General features: G+C 44.4%; 1 protein-coding gene across 1 annotated transcript in view; it reads left to right on the top strand.

Moving 5' to 3' along the window:
• CEP57 (centrosomal protein 57) overlaps window positions 1-22804 on the top strand; it is a 24476-nt gene extending 1672 nt beyond the window's left edge. Inside the window, exons 2-11 of the mRNA XM_018552946.1 lie at window positions 1384-1531; window positions 6221-6400; window positions 9906-10027; window positions 11300-11407; window positions 13099-13176; window positions 14945-15043; window positions 17316-17399; window positions 18548-18768; window positions 20729-20873; window positions 22428-22804. Coding sequence (XP_018408448.1) covers window positions 1384-1531; window positions 6221-6400; window positions 9906-10027; window positions 11300-11407; window positions 13099-13176; window positions 14945-15043; window positions 17316-17399; window positions 18548-18768; window positions 20729-20873; window positions 22428-22637 — 1395 coding nt within the window. The 3' untranslated portion in view covers window positions 22638-22804. The remainder of the gene's footprint in view (window positions 1-1383; window positions 1532-6220; window positions 6401-9905; window positions 10028-11299; window positions 11408-13098; window positions 13177-14944; window positions 15044-17315; window positions 17400-18547; window positions 18769-20728; window positions 20874-22427) is intronic.
• Window positions 22805-23023: the final 219 nt, after the last annotated feature.

Below are 23023 nucleotides of genomic sequence, written 5' to 3'. Positions count from 1 at the left end.
GGGGGGGTTTGATGTCACTTTAATATACTTCACATGCGTTAGCACATTGTAGTGCCATTCAGTTTGAATGGACCCTTAGAAACATCTGTGGCACCTGGAAGCTGCAGGCATTGCATACAGACATCACCATGTGTTGTGGTGCGCAGCAATGCATGTGTGTCAGACCTACACTGCCTTACGGCTCATTCACACAGGCTCAGAGGTGTGCCTGGAAGCCATAAGTGTTGAGTACCGCTCCCCTGTAAAAAAAACATGGCAGGCTTTACACTGGTGAACGCTGCTCCGAGTGTATACTTGCATACAGGTATGGATGTATATCCCCTGGGCACAGATGTCCATGCTGGAAGCATTGTGTTCCATAGCCTCCCATTGATTTGTACAGGTAGGCTGTGTTCATGGCTCCCAGGCGCAGAGACGGCCTTTTTACAGTGTACGCTCCTCTGTGCCTGTGTGACTGAGCCCTAAGGTGGCACAGCTCTGATGCACATGTGTGGCAGTTTACCACGACACACAGTAACATGCAACTATGCGCTGTGTTGTAAACAATGCCACATTTATTGATTTGTCTGGTAGGTTGCCACAGGTTTGTCACATGCCTGGGCAATTAATAGTGATTCTTCTGTGAACTAATGCAAAAGCAGAGGTCAGTGAAAAGCTCACGTCTCCATCTCTGGATCTAAATATCAGGCCTTGTTCACACCAAGCGCGGAGCAGGTGCAGAGCAGTTACAGAGCGGATCAAAACTGCGTCCAATGTATTCCAATGGGATTTTTTGCTCCAGTTCACATCGCAGCGTTCAGTTCCAGAGCAGGTGAAAAAACTGCAGCAAGCCCTATTTTACCTGCTCTGGAACGCATGCAAACGCATCAAAAACGCATGCAAATGCCTGGAACGCACTGAAAGCCCATGTTAAACTTTTTAAAACATTTTTTTTTAACCAAAAACGGGCCGGAACGCATCAAAAAGCGGCACAACCCACTGCACTCCATGTGCAGAAACCTGAGCGGATGTGCTCTGTATTTGGTGTGAACAAGGCCTCATTGTGACATCTGACGTTTTATGCAAGTCTCATCGTTTTCATCCTGTTCTTCAGAGAGCTACATTAGCACTCCTGCCTTGCACTGGGGCCATGGTATGAATTCCAACCAGGACACTATCTGCTTGGAGTTTGTATGTCCTTCCCGGTCTGGGGTGGGTTTCCTCCCACACTCTAAACACATGCTGGAAGGGTAATTGTCACCGGTCTGAATTGGCCCTCGTATGTGAGATTGGGGCCTTAAATTGTAAGCTCCTTGAGGGCAGGGACTGACGTGGTTGTACAATATGTAAAGCACTGTGTAAGTTGTCAGCACTATATAAATTGTTATTTTGTTGTCTTTTTAGCTGGACAGTCCATTGCCTGGAACTTCTAAAGGTGCACAGTCCAGCACTTCCTATACCTCTTACCCCAGTGGAAGGCCATTCATAAATTCTGATTTCCAGAGGTCTCTAGACAAACCAGTTCACGCCTATCCAGAGAGCAATGGCAAAGGTAACATTTACTTTTCCGGTCATGGTATAGCTAGTAGTAGTTAGTCACAATCCACTGCACTTGTTCTGTAATGTTGAAGATGTTTCATAGTTTCTCCAAGCCACTTCATTAGTTCTGCTGAGTGTCGGGAACATATGCCAGCATTTGTGGCCACACGTAGAACTCGGTTACCCTAATCCATCACTATGGAATGTGTCAAAAGATTGTCATCTGTTTAGTCTGCTGAGCAGCAAAAGTTCAGCTGGCATTGCGCACAGTGATTGGACAGCTTTCAGTCCCCACTACAGAAAGTTAGTAAACGTTAAAAAAAAAACTCTGTTGAGGCAACTTAAAAGACGCATTACAAGAGAAGGGAACTGGCAACAATAGAATAGGAGGCCTTTTTGGAGCAGTTACAGCCCAACTCTGGGGAAACAGGAGAAAAACACTTGCACTGCAACCACTCAACCCCAACACCACCCCTGGTTCTGCAGGGGTTAAATGCTTGTTAAGTTTAGGAGTGCAGGGATAAGGAGAAATACTTGCATACTTACCCTATCTCTCGCTCTAGCAGGCGCTCTCTATCTCGACCGCTTCCACAAAACCACCTATCTAAGACGCTCCTAGCATAATTGCACACTTGCCCCCTCCATGTGCATTGCAGGGCTATTAACCCTGCCCCAGCTGGACTACCCACATCCTTGAGAATAGAGGATCGCAGGGTATGGTAAGTAATATCTCCTTGTACCCCCTAAACCAGAGGTAAGCAAATTCCGGCCATCCAGCTCTGGTAAAACTCAAATCCCATCTGCCTCTGGCAGTCATGCCTGCGGCTGTCAGGGTTACAATGCCTAATGGGATTTGTAGTTGCACCACAGCTGCCAGGCTGGATTTTGCCTACCCTGATGCTGTATTTTCATCTAATCATTGTGTGCAATGCCTCATAAATCCTGTATGTGTAATCTACCATTGTCAATATATCAATATCGGCATTGGTAAGGCAGCAATCATCAACCCAGTGAGCGATCTGCATGTTGCAGTTTCAGTTTAAAAATTGTGCTGCCTATCACTAGCCCGAAGGTAGATGAACTCCTCAAGATCCTTGGAGAGCTACCAAAATACAAAATGCATATATATTATGATCATTTGCAGTTTTCAAGTTTATATAATGCTTATTGTCTTTTTCCATTTTTATGCAGCGTTTACCATTAGATTGATTATTAGTCAACTTTACATTTGATCTTCAACAGTATAAATAATTTCCGAGGTTGGATACTGATAGTACTGATTTGAATTATTCATGAGTCGCCTTGCTTGTAACATCTGTGCTGTGTCAGGAACCATCGGTGTTTATTGAAACTGATATGTGTGGCCTGCCTAGTGTCCTACATCAGTGAGCTGTAGAAGAGTTTATTGGAGGATCCAGTCAACGTTTCTGTACGTGGAGTCCATAGATGTACATTTCAGCCACCAAAGACGATGCAAATAAAGTGACGCTAAACTCCGGAGTGAAATCTTACAAATACATTCAAGTACCTTTTTAATTATTCACAAAAATGTATCTTATTTGTGTATCACTCGGCTGTAGATCCTCCAATCATCTCTGAATTGGTGCTGACACTGTCCTTCCTTCTGGAGGGTGACTACTTTTGTTCCCCATGGTCCCTGTGTGGGTTGTAAAGTAGTCACCGCTCCAAGCTCCCTCCCAGGATGGACTACAATCTCATATTTAGTTTACTCATTTGTATTGAGATTGTAGTCCATCACAGGAGCAAGCTTGGAGTGGTGACTACTTTACAACACACACAGGGATCATGGGGAACAAAAGTAGTCACCCTCCAGAAGGAAGGACAGTGTCAGCACCAATTCGGAGATGATTTGAGCATGTACAGCCGAGTGATACAAAAATAAGGTACATTGTTTTTCATAGTTAAGGTTAGTGATGACTGATACCAGTATCGGGTGGATACTGAGTACTCGTGCAAGTGCTCGGATATCAAAAACCGTTACCGGTGCTTTAATTATTCAAATTAAAGTGGCTGCCTTGGGTTGCGTGCTTGCAGGGACCTCTCGGCATCCTTCTTGGGAATCACGCGGCACTTGTTTACAGCGCTTGCGACGGCCCGCACATCTCCCCCCTCCTGAGACTCTCCACCCGAGACGTCAGGGCGGCACCCTGGAACAGAGCAGCAGCACAGAGTATGTACAGGTATGGTGTGACCGGGCTCTGGCACTCCACCAGTGTGCTAAAATCATTAGTCTGTATTGTTTTAGAAAAACCGTCACATGACACTAAAAAAAAAAAAACAGGTATCGGTGAGTATTTGAGGAAAAGTATTGGTACTCGTACTCTGTCTGGAAAAAAAGTTACAATTGTTAAAGAAGTTGTAAACTCCCAGCATATACTATCCTGTTGGGACATCAGCATTGTAATAGGAATAAATACTAGAGTTGTTCTTGCATGTTCTCCCTGTGCTTGTGTGGATATCCTCCGGGTACTCTGGTTTACCCTTACACTCCAAAGACATGCTGGAAGGTTAATTGGCTCCTGTCTAAATTGGACCTGTATGTATGCATGTGAGATAGGGACCTCAGATTGTAAGCTCTTCGAGGGCAGGTACTGATGTGAAAGTGCTCCCTGCTGATTGGACAGCTCAAATTCTGACTCGGCAGAGGGTACGTCAAATCTCTGCAGGTAGATTACTGCTTCCACACAGAGAACAAGGGTCCCACTCTGCAGCCTATGGCAGGGGTTGGACTTTTCTACTCGGGCTGTGGCTGCGTGCTAAAGTAAATTAACAGTACGACGTTTAACATCTTTTTGTTTTAAAGCACCTAAAATGTGTTCAGCTTTCATTTTTATTCTCGCTTCTTTTTATCTATGTCTTTAAATAGTATACGGACACATCACCTGTAATAATATTACTAAATTACATCTCCAATGATACCCCTAAGGCAGTGCTTATTACTTGTGCACCTTGTATTGTGTTGTAATGTGATGTACCCCTTGACGTTTTAAAACAATAAAAAACTATGGTTTAAAAATGTGTTTAGCTAATTCAAGCTGAAAAGTTCAGTTGAGCTATTAAAGTTAATTCACAAAGACTGTTGCAAGATATACTTGTTTAAGGGCCCGCTCACGCCACATCCAGTGCGTTCCGTCAGTTAGTGGCTGGAGTGCACTGGATCGCATAATTGCAGCCTCCCGCATTCTGGGGCGGGAAGGGGTGTGGTGGTGCCATTCAAGTTAATGGCACCACATCGGCACCTCATGCCTGCAGTGCGATCGCCTGTACTAGAATGTATGTTACAGCAATGCCTGCGGTCTGGTGCGATTGCAAAAAATAGTGTGTGCACTATTTTTTGTGATCGCACCGGAATGCAGGGCATTGCTATACCACACGCAGGGCGGCTTGCTCTATGCGATCCAGCCACTAACCGGAACGCACTTTATGAAGTGTGAATGGGCCCTATGAGACACTGTTGCTTTGCCCAATTAAGCAACACTAGGGTAATTTATCATAGCAATTGCGAGTGTTTGAACTCGCATACGGTCGCATGGGATATATGTGCCCCAGACTAATGTTGCTAGTGTAATGTTGTTCATAAATGAGATTTAATAGACTCCAGGAAAGAAGACTCGTAACTCCAGGCAAAAAGCTAAACTGTCTCTTCTTGAAGAAGTGGTTATGGGGACTTCTTAAGTAGGGATTGCTTTGTAAGGTGATGCTCCAGTTTCAGACAGCCGCAGGACAAGTGCAGATGTAAACAGTTGCGAATTTTCGCAAAACACCTGCAATCGGAAAAATAGTGCAAGCTCTAGTCCAAGTAAGCGCACGTTAAAAGGAGCGGCTAAACAGATTTGCACATAAAAAAAAAAAAAATGATTTAAGAGGCTAAAACACGTGCAGTTGCTTTGATAAATCCCCCCCTTTGTAAAATCTTTTCCATTTGTGTGCTGCAAATGCCTTTGCAAACCCAAATATTAAAGGAGAACTACGGGGTAAGTATTTCTCCCCATAGTTCTCTTTAGGGTCACGGGAGGACATATACTAGCGTCCTCCCATGACCCCAAAGCTCAGTATATCGCGGGCAATACCGAGAGCGCTGCAGCCGGGACGAATCCCAACAATACTGTTGAGATCCACCCAGCTGTGTGAGTGACAGCGGGCTCTGCCTATCTAGAGGCAGAGCCAGCTGTACCCGCCCCCTCCCCCGTCTGTTCCTCCACTCAGTGCTGGAGAACCGGAGAGGGGAGGGGGGAATCCCTGTGGTGAGCGGTGACTGACAGTCACCGCTCACTGCAGGAAGATGATCAGGAAGTGACCAGATCGGTGCATATTTCTGCTCCCTTCCTGATCGCTAGAGCCGACCTGTAACAGCTTCTTTGTCACAGGTCGGCTCTAACTATGAGGATGAGTGGAAATCACTCACCTCATAGTTCTCCTTTAATCCAATGGGCCCCACCCACTACAGGCTGCCAGTAGAAAACAGGAGGGGGCAGAGACAGTTGATCTTCCCATCGGGACATAATGACAAAAAAATCTGACGTGTTATAACCCACATTTATTATTTTTAATATTTACATCAAGCTGACCCTTAATGTTTATGTTAATGGCGCTACAAAGACTGCACCTCTCCCTCAGCGAGGGTTCTCAACTCTTTCACCAAAGACCTCCCCTTCTAATATTGTCTTTTTCATTTCCACAGCCATAATCTCTGCTTTAAAGAATCTTCAGGAAAAGCTCCGCCAGCTGGAACTGGATCGGCTGAAGGCCGAGCAGAATATAAAGCAACTGGCGAAGGAGTCTTCAGATTATAGGCAGCAGCTGGATGATCAGAGGGAGTCTAAGGACAACCATGTGGACGATGTGTCTAGAAAGAATAGAGGTACAGAACGGGCTCTCCTGCTAGGAACACACAGCAACAAGCCAGGTCCCAGCATTCCCTCTGCTTTCCCTGAAGTGTATTTGTTAAACTTTCACCCCCAGTTTATTGTTGGCTGTACATTCAGTGTGCTGTCACTACTTGAAACACTCTGCTTTCTCCCTACCTGGCCTCAGCCACCATGTTGCTCTGCATTCTGATCACCTCAGGGATCCTCTGCTTCGATTTTTACTGCAGTCTAAAGGTGCCCATACACCTTGCGATTATCGCACGATAATCGCGGGAAATCAAACGATCGTACGATAATCAGCAGGTGTATGGAAGGCGTGCGACCGTTTCTTCTGTACGGTCGCACGTCTTTTGTCTAATGAGCATGTTTGAAAACCCGCCGAGAATCGCACGATTGTCGGCGGGTTTGTGGCATGCTCGTAAGACAAATGCCGAACGGGCCGGTATGCACAAGCACACACTGCCCGTTCAGCATTGCAGTCTTTGGAAGCCCTCCCCTCTGCGGGGCGGGCTTTCGATGATCGCAAGTACGATCTGCCTCTCCAAGATGGGCAGATCGTACAAAGTTTTAATTAGCTTACAACCATCGCAAGACAAAAGTCTTGCGATGGTTATAAGGTGTATGGGCACCTTAAGACCCCATAAGGTAGATACCATTTCACATCTTGTCCCACCAAGAAAATTAATGATGGCAACTGGTGACATTAATTTACTAATGTTCCAAAACAAACATCATCACTCCGATTCCCATACTGGACTCTCCACCCTGTGAGAGCCTCCTGGGTGCAGGTAATTGAGCTCGTCCACACTGCAGCTTCATTCACAGAAATAGGAAGAATGGCGGATACTACCAAGTAGAGTCTTTATTAGTGTTTCACCATTCTGTTCACACTAATAATACTCCTCCGTAACATGCGTTTCACCCACTGAGCTTAATCGTACAGATGAACAATTAAGCCCAAAGGGTGAAATGCATTAGCAGCTGTGTGGCGGGGAGTAGTGTTCAGCTGGCCATACACTTCTATTTCTTTTTTGTGCAACCTGCCGGCCGATGGAATCCGTTATATTTTCTTCTTACATCCACACTCTTAAGCCTCTGCTGTTTTACATTGTATTCTGACAGCGGTCGCTGGCAAGCTCCAATCAGCTGAAGATTTTCCATCCGGCTCCTTTGCTCTTCTGATCGAGGGAATGCCGTCCAGGTGCGGGCAGCAGCACCCAGTGTACGAATTTCATCAATAACTGTCCAAAGTTCGCATTGTGTATGGCCAGCATTAGTGCGACCGGGACTAGGCTGGAGAAACCCTAAGGCCCTGTTCACACCTTTACGTTTTGTCGCGCGTTCAAGGCTCTATGAACGCTCTACAAAACGTACAAACATGAAAATCCCATTGTTTTCTATGGGTATGGTTCACACCTTTCCGTATTTCCGCCCGTCTGAACGTGCTACAAAACGGCCTACGCGCAAACAAGTACATGTACTTCTTTGGGCCGTTTTTGTTGGGCGTTTCCATTGGGATACAGCCAAGTAGCCCTTGGAAACGCGCGTTTTTTTACCGCGAATCGCGGTAAAAAAAATTGCGCGACCCACGGGCATATTCAATACGCCTAGGTGTGAACCCTGCCTAATAAAGACTCTACTTGGTGGTATCCTCGGTGTGCGTTATTTTTTTCCTTTTTCGCAGCGTGAAACTGGTGTCCTCAAGACACAGAGACGGCAATACCTCCTAAGGTATTTGCAGTCTATTATTTAAACTTATCGGGTGCAGCTCCCCTTGCTGTGAAAACATAAATGAACAGTGTAGCTGTGACTTAGTAGCGTGCACCTGTACACAGTGCTAGTTCTCTTGCTGACAGTTGCAGGTCTTCGCTTAATGATCAGGATGCAAGCACTGTGGTTCATAATCATGTGACCACAATAATAGCCAATGATGGTGATTACTGAGCATTTGAAGGTAAACGGACTTCTCTGCCTAAAGATGTCACTGTGCTCTTCTCCCTGTGCACAGCAGCTTCAGCTACTTAGATAGGAGTTGCAATCAGGGAGATGCTGAGGGCGGCGTCACTCTCCTGTCTGGCAGCGATGTCTCCTCTAACTCGCTCCCACGTGCTCCACCCACCGCACCTCAGTACAATAAAACTGATACGGTTTCTGACAGATAGCAGAGCTCCCGCTGTATTTCCGGCCCCCAATAGGTATGAAAGATGTCCTTTTGCAGGCCACACCCCTTGGTGATTCACAGAACACCATGTTTTCTGTGAATGGTAACATGGTGTTCTGTGACTGGCCGAGGGGGGGTGACAGTAAACGTCATTAGCGATTTCAATCTATGAGACACGCAGCTGTCATATCAAGAGAGGGTGCTCTGCTATTTGGCAAAAACAAAAGTATTGATTTTTATGGTACAGCGAAGCAGCCATTACAACTCGAGAGGCAATATTTCATTACACATCCGTATTTACAAAAATATCTATGAGTTCAGAGTTCCACTTTTAATTAGATTCACCCTCCAAATCTGTCTTGGGAAGGAAAAAAAATCCAAAATTCGAGATTGCAAACACAGCAGCAATAAAGGGGATGTCTTTCATTAGTGATAACTAAGAAGGCATTTCACAGATGGCAGAAACCCTGATTTGGGGTTGGGGGTTTAACCTTTCCCTACTCTATTTAAACAAACTCCAGGATTATAACTATAATTAACCGTGTGCACTGCGAAGGTTGAAGGAGAACTATGGGGTCAGGGCTTTCCCCCATAGTTCACCTTAGGGTAACGGGAGGACACAAACTAGCGTCCTCCCGTTACCCTAAGCTCAGTATACCGCGAGCTGTAGCTGTACTGTATACTGAGATGCCGGAGCGGATCCCGACATCGATGTCGAGATCCGCCCAGCTGCGTGAGTGACAGCTGGCTCTGCCTATCTAGAGGCAGAGCCAGCTGTACCCTCCCCGCCTGTTCCGACAGTCAGCGCTGGCGGATCGGAGCAGGGAGGGGTAATCCAGCCCCTCCCCTGTCACGGCAGAGAGCCGTGACAGGATCGAGATGGTGAGCGAACGACGGTATATGTTCGCTCACCTCCCGATCTACTGAGCCGACCTGTGACAGTCTCATTGTCACAGGTCAGCTAGAACTATGAGGTGAGTGAAAAGCACTCACCTCATAGTTCTCCTTTTTAACTGCTCAATTTGTTCTAGGGGGGAAATAAAGATAACTCACCTGATTCTCTGTCCTGTCTGGCTGCTAGACCGGTTCTCACAGCCTCTTTTTGCCTGGGCTAAGGACCGATAGATGTCATCACGTTTCATGCAAATTCATTGATTTGCATTAAATGTGAGGACATCGAGGGACATACCACAGCTGGAGAGAGGTGAGTGCTGATGGCCTCGGGACCAAGAATCAGGTGAGTATATCTGCTTTATTTGGCCAAGACCAAAATGAACAGTTCACTTTTGCAGTCATTTACTTTGTGGTGATTTTTTCTTTGTTTTTTCTTCTTACAGATCTCACCAGACAGCTGTTGGCTGCACAGTCCCGGTGCAGCCTTTTGGAAAAGCATCTGGAGTACATGAAGAAGACGGCATGGAATGCTGAGAGTGAAAGGAACTCTGTGCTCCAGAGACAGGTAAAGCCATATGGTTACTGAGAGCTTAAAGGGTATGACTAGCGGTGTCACAATGCAGGCAATCCTGTGTAAAATGTCACTTGCAGTCTGCAAGTGTCATCAAGTCAATATAATGCAGCAATTGTTTAGATTTTTCTTGTATCAGTTGTTTTAATTGTATTTACAGTTTTATTCATCTGTAGATCAAAGGGGATCTTCATATAAATGGAATTGTAAATACAGTGACATCACTTAAAGAAACCATACAAGTTATATACACTGCTGGTCAAAAAAAATAGTCACATTGGACCGCCTGTAGCTTTCATTATGGCACGCATTCGCTGTGGCACTGTTTCGATAAGCTTATGCAATGTCGCAGCATTTATTTTCATCCAGAGTTGTATTAATTTTCCACCAAGATCTTGTAGTGATGATGGGAGAGTCAGACCACTGTGTAAAGTCTCAATGGGGTTAAGGTCTGGACTGTGTGGTGGGCAATCCATGTGTGACAATGATGTCTCATGCTTCCTGAACCACTCCAATATGTTTTTGTTTTTTTTATTTTGCAAATCACTTAATTTGGTTTGCCTCACTTTTTACCAGAAACATCATTTTAGTATCATCCTAAATGGGACAAATTTAAAGAATAACATTTATAATTTTTGTTAATTTACAGTAAAGCTAACGCTGGTCAAAACAGGAAAAAAAAACCTTTTTAAAGCATCTTTTTCTTTTATAGATTCCGTAGAAAAACATTGTTTTGCAAAAAAAAATTGGTAAAAGAGCCTAGTTAAAAAAAAATAAGCTCATAAATTATAGTATATTATGATTTTATCTTTTAATAATGACAAAGTTATTGCCAAATAAAAGGGATCCATAAGGGGTATACAGGTATGAGAGCAGAAGTGGTTAATTATCCTTCGGAATAGCTTTTGGAATGTGTGTTGGTAAATGTGAGACACTTTTTTGCATGTGATTTGTATGTCCTTTTCATGTTTGGTTGGGTTTTCTTCAATGTACAGCTGAGGCCAGGTCATTGGATTACAAGCTCGTTTAGGGACAGGAACTGAAATCAATTCTTTTATGTAAATGTCTCCGGAGTTTGTGGTTGCAAAATCAATAACCAGGTTTCTCTAATTTTGAACCTTGCTCTAGCTCGGGAGGAACTTGTCACCTTAACAGCATTTACAGCGTCCAATCCCAAGCTTATCTCCCACAGACACATCGCACATGTATGATTTCTTAGCTGCACAATGCTAACCTACAATATGATTGTCATTTTCTCTTCTGCAGGTGACCCTTGAAAGTGACAAAGCACTTGAGAAAATTAATTTGCGAGAAAAGCTCGATAAACTGGAACAAGAATACATGAAGCTAACTACAATACAAGTTGTGTCAGAGGTAAGCTGTGTCTGGAAATAGGTAAAGTGTGCTGTCCATGGGAAGCCGTCTCATTACAGCAAGGAATATATTTTGGCTTTATTAAGTCCTCCATTGTTACATATCACCCCCTGGAAGCAGAATTGTGGAAGTTGTTCAAAGTACAGAATTGGATGGATTGCTGGGAAGAGACCATCACAAAAATATTCCATTATATCACTTATTTTGCTGTGTTTGTATAATGCCAACCTACTCTAAAGTTTAAAGAAGAACTGTGGGCAGAACTTTTATTAACCCTTGCAGTGGGATTAACGGCTCATTTTTACCTGAGGTCCAAAAAAAGTTATACTCGCATGAACCTTGAAACCGGCAGCTCTCCCTCCAGCCTGTCTCCTCCACTGCGGTTAGGGTATATCCCTCGGCATTCTCACGCACTATACACTGTATTGGACGTTATGACTCGAGGACTCCTGGACCACTGCAGTGGAGGGGGAGAGACACTCTTGGGACCGGTCTAAGAGCCAGCCAGCTCAGAGGTTTAGGTGAATATAAGCTTTTTTTTTTTTTTTTAACCCTAGGCAAAAACAAGCAGTTAGCCCCACTGCAAGGCTTCATAAAATTTCTGCGTGGAGTTCTTCTATAAAGGACAATGGCACCTTTGTTTTAATAATCAATATTGTAATGTGCCTAGTACATTTCGTGAATCAGCAGTATAAATGTTATCTGTTATTTCACCTATTATCAGATGTTGCCGTGGTCTGCCTAACGGAACTTTGTAGCTAATATCAACCAAATTGGTGGCCTTCATCCCTAACTGACCATCCAGGCTCCTGTGGACAATCGAGTACACTGGAAGTACTATATTGTGCACTGCAAGTGCCAGCATTCAGTGAGCACTATATACTATAGTACTTGTACAGCGCAGCTTTTGTAATCACACCGGGGCCCCTAAACTGCATATGTCTGTGAAGGTTCTCATTCATCCAGGTCATGGTCTATCTGTACAAAATAAGTCAAGGCAACTGGACTTGCTGTATTTTTCTTGAAGACGTTTCACAGGTTATCCGACCAGCTTTCTCATTACAGAAAGACTTGTACAAAAATTATCTGGGAATAAATATGGTGAATGTTGCTCCTATCCACATAATGTTAGTCGCAACCAGGTGTTGAATGCATGTGCATAATTGGAGCTAGGTGTTAATAACCGGCCCAGAGAGAGATGTTAAACTAAACTGCATAAGGTGAACAGAACATATCAAAATTTTTAGTTTGGAGGGGGGGGAAGTTTTTTAAAATTAATTTTTTTATTTATATAATTTATTTTAATTACTATTTCTGATTTAATAAGTGTGCTAGGCTCATAACTATTGATTTTTCAAAAACAAAGGTGTTGTTGTCTTTTTAAAAGTGCTCTGAATAAATCTTCATCTTACATTACCTCAGAAAGCTCACATGCCCCGGCCCAAGAATGTTGGGAGCCTTATGTCAGAGCTGCTCATGTCTGCTGAGCTGTGTCTTTTATATCGTCCACGTTTTCGGAGACCACATGCAGTGATGTAGGTGACACATGAAGCCTGCACAGAGAGCAGCTTCATTTTATGTGTTAGTGTTGGATAACCAGAGCAAAGGGAGATCAAACATTATACAGTTCTACATTTCTTCATTAAAGACTATCCTTTTGATTCCAGATAATGAAATTTATTTTTTTCCAGAATAAAATTCGTGACATTGAACAGAAGCTCAGAGAAGAGGAAGGCCAGCGGAAACGGATTGAGGAGAAAGCAACGCAGGTATGTTCAGCAACCCCTACAGATCTGCAGAATGATTGAGATGTTTTGTGTCCATTCCTTGCCACGTGAGAGTTATGGGCTTTTGTTTTTATAATGGCAGATCAGCGATTTGCAGTAACACATGACAACCTTAATTCTTCTGATAGCTAATGTAAGATTATTGATTGCTGTTGTTGGTTACTATAAATTTATCTAAACGCAAATAAACAAAATGGAATCTATAGCAGCCTACAAATTCTTACATTTGGTGGCTGAATTCTCTTTCTTTTTTGGCTTTATTTTCACCTGGTGATCCAGCCAATACATCTGGTATTTTTCAGCTTTAACAGATCAAGCTGTCAAGCAAACATGGCAGATAGAGTGTTGAGACAAACCATTTAAACACAAACGGGTGCTTATAATGTTCAGCATCTATTCATTTAGGGGAATCCTTTATCCAAAAAGGAGCACAAACTGTTGCTGTGCTGCTAAAATGGTGTTAGCAAGAGTTCAGATTTAATTTGTTAGTCAAGTCCTTCTAAATCTGCTAGTCCATCCAATGCTACCCTCCCCACAGGGAGACAATGCTGCTGTCCAGGGTGTCTACGCAGTGGTGTATTCTGGTTTGGGGCTGCCCTAGGCAAGGCAAAACTTTGGCGCCCCCCACCACCCCCACTAAATTTCCCCCACCCCTTCCTGTTTAATACTTTTTGCGTAACCTATCAGTCGCAGGATACAGTGCACACTGCAGGCTGCAGAGCCCCCTACGGATCCTGCAAAGCACACCACTGATCCTGAAAAGCCCACCACAAAAGCTGCAGAGACCCTGCAGTCTGCAGGGTCTCGGGGGGGTTGTGCAGGATTTGTGGTGGGCTTTGCATGCTGCAGAGCCCCCTACGGATCCTGCAAAGCCCCCCCACAGATCCTGCTGAGACCCTGCAGTCTGCCGAATCTCAGGGGTGTTGTGCAGAATCTGTGGTGGGCTTTGCAGGCTGCAGAGCCCCCTACGGATCCTGCAAAGCACACCACAGATCCTGAAAAGCCCGCCACAAAAGCTGCAGAGAGTCTGCAGGATCTCAGGGGGGCTGTGCAGGATTTTTGGTGGGCTGTGCAGAATCTATGCTGGGCCCTCCCAGCACAGTCGTCTTCCTACCTGGCACGGGAGACTCCAGCCTCCTCCGCTGCCTCAGCGCCCAATCTGCCGCTTCTTCCCCGTTTACATTAGGCAGCCAGGCTGCCGGTTTCTGTGCAGCCCATCTTCCTAAATGTTTTTGGGGGTGGCATTTTTGCCACCCCCCTGGAATCTGTCGCCCAAAGGAAACTCCTTGTTTGCCTCGCGGCAGATACGCCCCTGTGTCTACGTTGTCACCCTAAGACAAGAAGTGTGCTATTGGCCAAAACACCAGGTGAAAAAAAAGTCTAAAAAAGGAAACTAATGCAGCCAACACATCTAAGAACTAGTAAGCTGTAATATAATAAATTTTTGTCTTTTTTGGGTTTAGATACACTGGTAGTTTTGTGTTTTATATAAAATGCAATCTATTTATATAATTCTCAGTGAAATCCAAGAGGGGTACAGGAGAGGCAATAGCAGGTATCTTGTGGCGTCTGCTGTTAGGAAGGTCTTTTACATTTAAGATGAAGTACAGATGCACTTTAACTCTTCCCTCCAGCTGATGTGACTACAATAAACTAAAATCAGATATGTTGCTATGGATTACCGCACTTTTTAGACCACCATTCTCTTTACACTGACTCATTGAATGGGTCAATTTTATGTTTTTTACAGTTGCAATCGAGTATGGAAACCAACAGAATTCTCTTCAAATCTTTAACATCCCTCACAAAAGATGGAAAGGGCACAAAACCCACATCTGATCCCGAGAAGGTAATCTACCTATATCCACGCTGCAAGAGTTTTTTTATTTGTTTATTTAGAGCATATTTAGGAAATCCTGTGCGGTCTGATGCCTTCTGTAGCTAAGCAGTCCCAGCTGGAACTTGGGCCCCACTTTCCCTCAAATCAAGTTAGTTGGAAGAAGTGTTAAAGCCCATCTCCGGGCAAAGCTCACCCCCTGTTCGGGATTTGGACGAAATTCGTTAGCGGTAGTCGGTACGAATGTTCATTTCCGTTTCATGTTCGTATCGTTCATTTCCTTGCAGCAAAGTGACATTCATTTTTTTTTTTTTTAACTGTCACTTTGCTGCAATGAAAAGAAAATTCGTCCACAAACGAAAATGCGAACAGACTACCGCTAACAAATTTAGTCCAGAAAACTAATTTTTCTGAAACGAATCGCACATGTCTACTGGACACAGGGCTTAGGGTTAGTTCACACCATAAGCAGTGCGCTCCGGTCCGATTCTGGCCAGAACGCACTGCCCGCATTGCGGCCGGCTCACTTTTTTTTCCAGGCTGGAGTGGGCGTGGTGGGCCATTGAAGTGAGTGGCGCCGTAGCCACGCCCTCCAGCTGCAATGCGTTCGCCTGCACGGGATCGCAAGGCACATTGTACCTGCAGTGCATTCAAAATAGTGCTTGCAGCATTTTGACCACACCAGACCGCAGGCACAATGTGCCCTGCGATCCCTTGCGGGCAATCTCACAGCGGCCGGAGGCTACGGCGCCATCTAATTCATTGGCCTACTACACCCCCCTCCTGCCCGGCAAAAAAGTGAGCCAGCCGCAATGCGATGCAAGTCGTGTGAACAGGCCCTAAAACGGTACCAAGAACACGGCTGCAGGAGCAACCATATTCTTGGTATAACCACTTCCAGCGGAGGACATACATTTACGCCAACCCGCGGGAAGTGGTTCAAAAAACACACACGTAAAGAAAAAAACACGCATATCACACACATAAAAAAAAAAAAACACACTCATAGCTTCATTTATAACAAAAAACACAACTATTAAAAGTAAAAATAGTTAATTAAAAAATGTCCCCCTTTCCTGCTTACCTGTTTTGCAGGAAGGGGGGCTGCATCCCTGGGTCCAGTGTGGCACTTGGGGATTATTCTGGTCTGGTGGTCGAGTGAAGGATCAGTGTGCTCTGCACTCTGTCTGCTGCACTGGTGCAGACCATACTGATCGATCCCTGCTAAATCAGCTGCGGCACCACGAGGGAGCGATCCGTATGATCTGCATCAGCAAGAGATGCAGCTCATACTGATTCCCCACCAGGGAATGATTTTCATTTAATATATTGCCAATTCGGCAATATATTAAATTTAATGTGGGCACATTCCAGGTTTAAAGATGGCCACCGCTACTTGCGGCGGCCATCTTTAAAACCCTACTGTGCAGTGGAGACCCCCTGGGGACACCGGAGGCCCGCACAGAGCACCTCAGGTGATAATATGAAGTGTGCGGGCCCCGGCTTCCTCTGGTGCTGCGGGGGCCCGGCTGACTCCACCTCCCGCCAGGCACCTGTATGTCCATCGGCCGATACACATGCAAGGTTCACAGGCCCCAAAGGCTGGCCGGGCCCCTTACATGTGTATCGGCGGTACCCCCCTGACGGCAGCCCTGCCAATATGTAAAGTTTACGCAGTCTGGCAGAGTAAAGTATGTACTATCCCACCTCAACCTAAACACACAACCATCACGTTCTCAAACAATTCATCCCCACACAGCTCCCTCCTCGTGTATCATTTCCCCCTCCTTTTTAAATTGTATGTCCTCACAGGCAGGGCCCTCCTTACCATCTTGTCTTGATTTGTATTGTGATTGTAATGTCTTCCTTATATTGTAAAGTGCTGCGCAAACTGTTGGCGCTATATAAATCCTGTATAATAAGAATAATACTTGGGCAATCTGTTAAAATTGAAGCTCATCCAGGACTCGGAATTTTCCTAAATATCCTTTTATTGCAAGACCATACACCGCCACTGACACGTTTCTGCCTAAGTGGCCTGAGTTATGGCTAAGGCCACTCAGGCAGAAACGCGTCAGCAGCTGTGTATAGCTTTTATGTTCTTGCAAGAAAGGATGTTTTGGAGGATTTCAGGTGCTTTGTCGTAACACTCTCGGAGGAAGGATTTCTGTACACCAAACAAAGCATACGGGACATTTGTTAGGGCTAAGCTGTGAGTGTTTTGCATTCATTGGGACATCTCGGCTAGTGGTAATGAGTCTTCTCACTTTGTCTTTTATTATAGAGGGCCAGCTCATTAAGCCATAGAGGACACACACAGCCCCACTACAGGCTAAGCCTTGGAGATGTTCCATTCGTGGCAGGCACGGTAAGCTGTAACTCACAATATGATCACTTAACCCTTTCGCTGCCAAGGACGTATGGCATACGGACCTACAAAAGTGCTTCCAGCTGGCCAGGTCAGTATGGCCAGCTGATTTGAAAAATGTTCCGGAGGGCTTGGCAGCGAAAGGGTTAAAGGCTTGTCCTAATAGAAATTACATTTTCCTTGTGTCAGTGGGAATGAAGAAATGAAGGGGGTGGATTGTGTGGGTGTGTATTTTTAAATGTTTATACAGACTATATGGCGAAAGGTATGTTGAGATTCCTCTGAATGATTGAGTTCAGGTGTTTTGCACTGAACTCAATCATTGAGTAACTGGAAGGTACTGTTACTGCTACAGAATAACCTTTTAGACAATTGTGCACTTCAAACCTTGGGGTAAGAGTTTGGGGGAGGCCCCTTTTTATGTTGTGGTATGACCTTGCCCCTGTGCACAACACCAGCTCCATGAAGATGTGTTTTGATGAGTTTGGTGTGGAGGAACTCTAGTGCCCTGCAAAGAGCCCTGACCTCAACCTGCCTTAACCTTTTTTTACAGCAAATATACCCACTGGTCTTATCAGTTTCTCAATGTAAAGACTTGTCTCTATATGGAAACTTTATCATTATACTACTGAGAACTTCACTATTCTGCACATCTAACCCATGCAGATCTAAAATGTAACATTTATTTCATTCATTAAAATTGTCGTCTCACACCTCTAAAGTGTCTTCTTCAGGAACCGCAGTAGTGAATTTTTAATCCTATTAAATAATAGGAATAATTGGGAGGCTATTTGTAAGCCAAGTCTTCTCTTCTAACATTAGTACAGCCATCTCCATATTAATGCCCGTGGTTTTGGATCCAACAAGCTCATATAGGGTTGGTGGCCGATTTTCTGATGGACAGAGGCCAACAGGGGCATCCACAGTGTGAATTTCAGCTGGTTCATCAAGAACTGTCCAAAATTCGCACAGTGTACGGTCAGCTTAACACAAACAGGAAGTGAGGGCCTGTCTCCTCAGTGGGAACATCTCTGAAAACCTGAATATCTCCATCCAAAATGTAAAAAAAAAAAAAAAGACTTTGGCTGGTGTTCCACTTTAATGAGATCACTTATAAATGATTATTAATACCTTTTTTTGTCTTTCAGTCCACAGCTCCAAGCCATTCAGTGGGGGCCAATGTGCAACATGTTCTACATCTCATGAAACAGCACAATAAGGTCCTGTGCAATGATCGTGTGGTCAGTGACCAGCCTATAGACGGGAAACAGTACGGAGTGAGGTGGAAGAATGATCCAGATTCCAAAGTCTATCAGGACCTTTCGGAAATTCTACTCACTCTGGAGGATGAGTTTGGCCAGATGAGCTTGTAAGTTAAAGTTGATCTTCATTATGGATCGCATTAGAGATGCTTGTCACTAAGATGGAATCCCAGCAGGCATCAAGGAATTGTTTAAACCTGGTGAGCATCCATTGAGATTTGTCATCACTTCCTGTCCTGTAGACGCAGATAGAATTGAGGGGAAATCCCTTCTTGGACAGCTTGGACCGAATACAAACGTTTCTAGTGAAAGATTTCTCCTTCTGTTATGGCAAAAATTTAGACTGTACCAATTTCCCATGTTTTTTTTGTCCCGATCACAATGTTTTAACTCTACTGCTCCATCCAAAACAAAACTTGGCTTTACAACTGGACTCCAAATACATTTGCTTGCACGCTTTCAGGTAGAGTGAGGGAGAACCTCTAATACTGTCCTCATTGTGGAAATTCACTCCCTTCCTGTTCTACGCCCACGTGAACGAGAAATAAGGGGAATCTCCCTCAAAGGGACACTACTAGAGAAAAAAATGCATTTCTTTATCGTTCATTAAGAGACACAAGAATTCTTACACTATCGGGGTATGCTGCTGCCTACATGGTAGTAAAATCCGACAATGTAAGAATTCCTGTGTCCTTCAGTGAACTCCAAGAAAAAGGCCTTTACGGTAAGTATAATAATTAGAGGTGCACCAAAATGGGAATGTTAAAAACGAAACCGAAATAAAAAAAATTGTCAGACCGATACCGAAAAATGTTTTATTTTTTAAACTTTTACATTTTTTTAATTCATTTTTTATTAAATATTTTTATTTTTACTTTACTCTTGGGGGCTTCGAGGAAATATTAGGGGTCTAAACAGACCCCTGATATTTCCCTTTTTAAAATGGAAAAAGAGATTGGAGATACAAAGTCCTCAATCTCTTTTTCTGTGTCCCCTGTTATCAATGAACAGGAATCCTCTATACAGAGTGTTCCTGTTCATTCCTAACATGAGGAACAGAAGGTGATGTAGCTCACTCCCATTCATTCATAATTGAGGATATAGTAAACATACCATGTCCCCAATTATCTACAAACACTCAGCGATCACTGAGTGTTTGTACCTCGCTCTCCTTCCTGACACACTGATGGAACAGTGCGGGGAGGAGAGCTCAGCCTCCTGTGACTGCGCGGCCTCTCTCCGCCCACACAGCGCTCTGCCGGACTGTGATAGGAGGCTATCGCACTTTCTCTCGTCCCCGCTGGGAAACAGAGCAGCGCCCAGCGGGGAGGAGAGAAACCTTTGATGCGTCTATGTATTGGCAGGAAAATGGCACTTTCGGCCGATATAACAATGCATCCCTAATAAAAATGCTTTTTTTTTCGGCTTCTGCCCCTTTTGTTGATGCATTTTCCCCACATATTATTTTCTGTCTGACACACAATTATGCAGAAGTTTTGACACTAGCAAGGCAGTTCCAGAGCTTTCTCTGATTGGGACAGCCTAACACAAGCCCCTGCACTGCATCTGTGGTGAAACTACAAATGCCATGAGGCATTGCAAGATGGGAATTGTAGTTTCAGCACAGCTGGAGTGCAAAGGGTGCCCACCATGTAGGCAGTGTAGGGTCAATGAAAGCTGCTGCAGGTATGTGCACCTCCTAGGGTTCTACTTTTTATCCCTATTAGCAGCTTGGGGTGTGTGTACCCCTAGTTGGCCTAAATGAACCTACTCTTTACATTCTCTCCTTAGCTGTTGGACAGGCCACGTTTAGTCTTCTTATTCAGATCCACCTTTAAAGCAAACATGTAAAATGGTGAGTTTCAGAGGGAAGTGTACAGTTTTAACATGGTCGTCATAGTTTATTTGCTGTGTTCCTTCATATTATTGATATACAGATGGTGATTTGTGAGAGGGTTGTTTTCTCTGTTTTTCTGCTTTTGTGTAGAAGGAGCAGATAAGATCCAGCTCTATTCTGGAAGACAAATTTACTATTTTGGTTTATTTTTTTTTAACTTTCTTTTTCAGTGATCATCAGGAGCTGCTGAAGCAGATACATAAAGCACATTCTGACCGCCTTAAAATGGATCTTGAATTTGAATTGGCAACTCTAGTGAGAAGAATGGAAACAAAAGCTGACCAGATAACCAAAGTACGCAAACACCAAGCAAGGGTGGGTCACATGCTTTATGTGATAAACTATTATAATTATACCTACTGAGGATGGATGTAAGGCTTCATGCATGAGGCGGTTGAAGCAGCTGCTGGGGATTTCTGTGGCAGGAATGCCAGGTATGTCAGTCTTTGTGCATCCAGGGACAAGCATCCTTCCAGCCGCAGTTGCTGTCAGTCTGTCATTAATTTGAATGGGCACAATGGCTGCATCTGTACAGACACACCTGGGATTCATGCCACTTTATTCCCCAGGTTCTTGCCACAGGAATCCTCATGCTGTGTGCATGAGGTGTAAAGCTGAAGTTTAAGACCCAGTAATGACATCTGGATCATCTGTGCTTTTCTCTGTAATGCAGGCCGGTCATGGCTGGTGCAAGGTGCCAAAAAGGTACTGTCCATGACTTCCTGTACTAGTCTCTAAAGCCCTCAACTCTGATGCAAGCATTGGGCGTGACCTTGGGAGGGGTTATGCAAAAATCAATGTCCTAATGGGAGGATGTCAGTCTGGAGGAGTGGGCAATCCTAGGTAGACTGTATTTGCATGCAGACTGCCCTAGGTAATGCCCACAGGCTATGCTGAGCCTCCATGTTGTAGTAGTGTTGGATGTAGTAGGGAAGGGTTTGATCCTCTAATGGGTCTCTCCTGCTCTCTGTGCTCATAGTGTGAAGATCTCATTTTACCTCTAGGCTGGCTTGATGTTAAGCTGATAATCTGATTCCCTCTCTGGAGTGCATGTCCTGTATGATCCACAAGGGGACCATGGAAGTGATAGCGGCACTAAATGGCTCCTCGACATAAACCGCTTTGGTAAAGTGTCAAGACACCGATGTGCTCTTGGAGCCCCAAAAAAAAGGATGTAGATCTAAACATTGTTAGAGCAGTAAGATCAAATATTAAAAGTAAAGTGTCAGCATGATAACTGGTATTCAAAAGGAGAGGTCAGTCACGGCAATTTCTTGTATGTACATAAGGTCAGCAATATCTACTCTGCTGCACTAATTCCAAATAGTCATGCTGCCTTGTGATTGTGCCGGCCTGAACCACTTATCTTACTACAAGTCTGCCACACAGGGTTTATCTGATTGAAAACAACATACTTTCTGCAGTCTCTAGAGGTGTAAAACATCCACAATGCTCCTGATAGCCAGGGACCATGTGACTGTTCTGCCTAACACGAGGGAGGAGGATGATGCAGTTCTGTTTTTATCTCTTTGGAAAAAATAAAAGGTAGTTTCTGTTTCACACTAACGTGATTTGGTTGATGGCTGATAATGTGCCATAGTGATTAATTGAAGAGAAAACGTTCATTTTAATGAGAGAAGTGCATTAAGGTGAAACTCTAGGCAGGTATATAATATATAAACTAGCCCAGCTCTGTAATCCCTAATACATCATTAAATGTATTTATTCCATGAGGTTTAGGTACATCTTGAGTATTTGGAGAAGGCACAGTATAGGAATGGTTTATGTGGTCTTTCATGGGCTGCCACCTTGTCATAGAAATAATGATCTGTAAATGCTGTTTACTCATACAACTTGTCCCCACCACAGCTTGTAAAACTACTGAGGGAATCGAGACCGAAAAGAGAGCCATTGGCCCAGGACTCGAAGTCTCCCCACCGCCGGCAGGATAAACCAGCAGCAAAGATCCGTCAGGGCAGAGGCAGCCCAGGAGAGAAAAGCAAGAAGAACCTCCAGCTACTCCGAGACATGCAGACTATACAGAGTTCCCTGCAAAGGGAAGACGTGCACTGGAGCTAACTGACTCCCTGCCAACCTGTGACATCTCAGGGACCTGCTCTACCAGACACACATGGCTGCCTTTATTTCATATCTAGTGACGGGTGTCATGGTGCTGTTCACCAAGTGTCTGTCCAGCCACTTTGTCTGGGTTATGGGCACAGTTTAGACTCTTCCCGCCTTTAGGGAGTGGACCGTCTAACCACCGATTATCTATGAATGTATTTAAGTTTACTTCTTTTATACATAGTCAGTTGTAGTTATTTTATCTGCCCATTGTTGGGGAGGCATGGAGACTGAAACTGCCCCTCAATCTGTGCCTGGTGGAAAAGGACCATCACCTTTACAGCTCAATAATAAGGAAACAAAAAAAGAAATGCATATGCTGACACCACTTAGAGTGTACT

Source organism: Nanorana parkeri, unplaced genomic scaffold (genome assembly GCF_000935625.1).
Source record: "Nanorana parkeri isolate BGI_ZX_2015 unplaced genomic scaffold, ASM93562v1 scaffold102, whole genome shotgun sequence".
NCBI lineage: Eukaryota > Metazoa > Chordata > Amphibia > Anura > Dicroglossidae > Nanorana > Nanorana parkeri.
The sequence above is the reverse complement of the archived record's forward strand: the minus strand, read 5'-3'. Positions and strand labels throughout refer to the sequence as shown.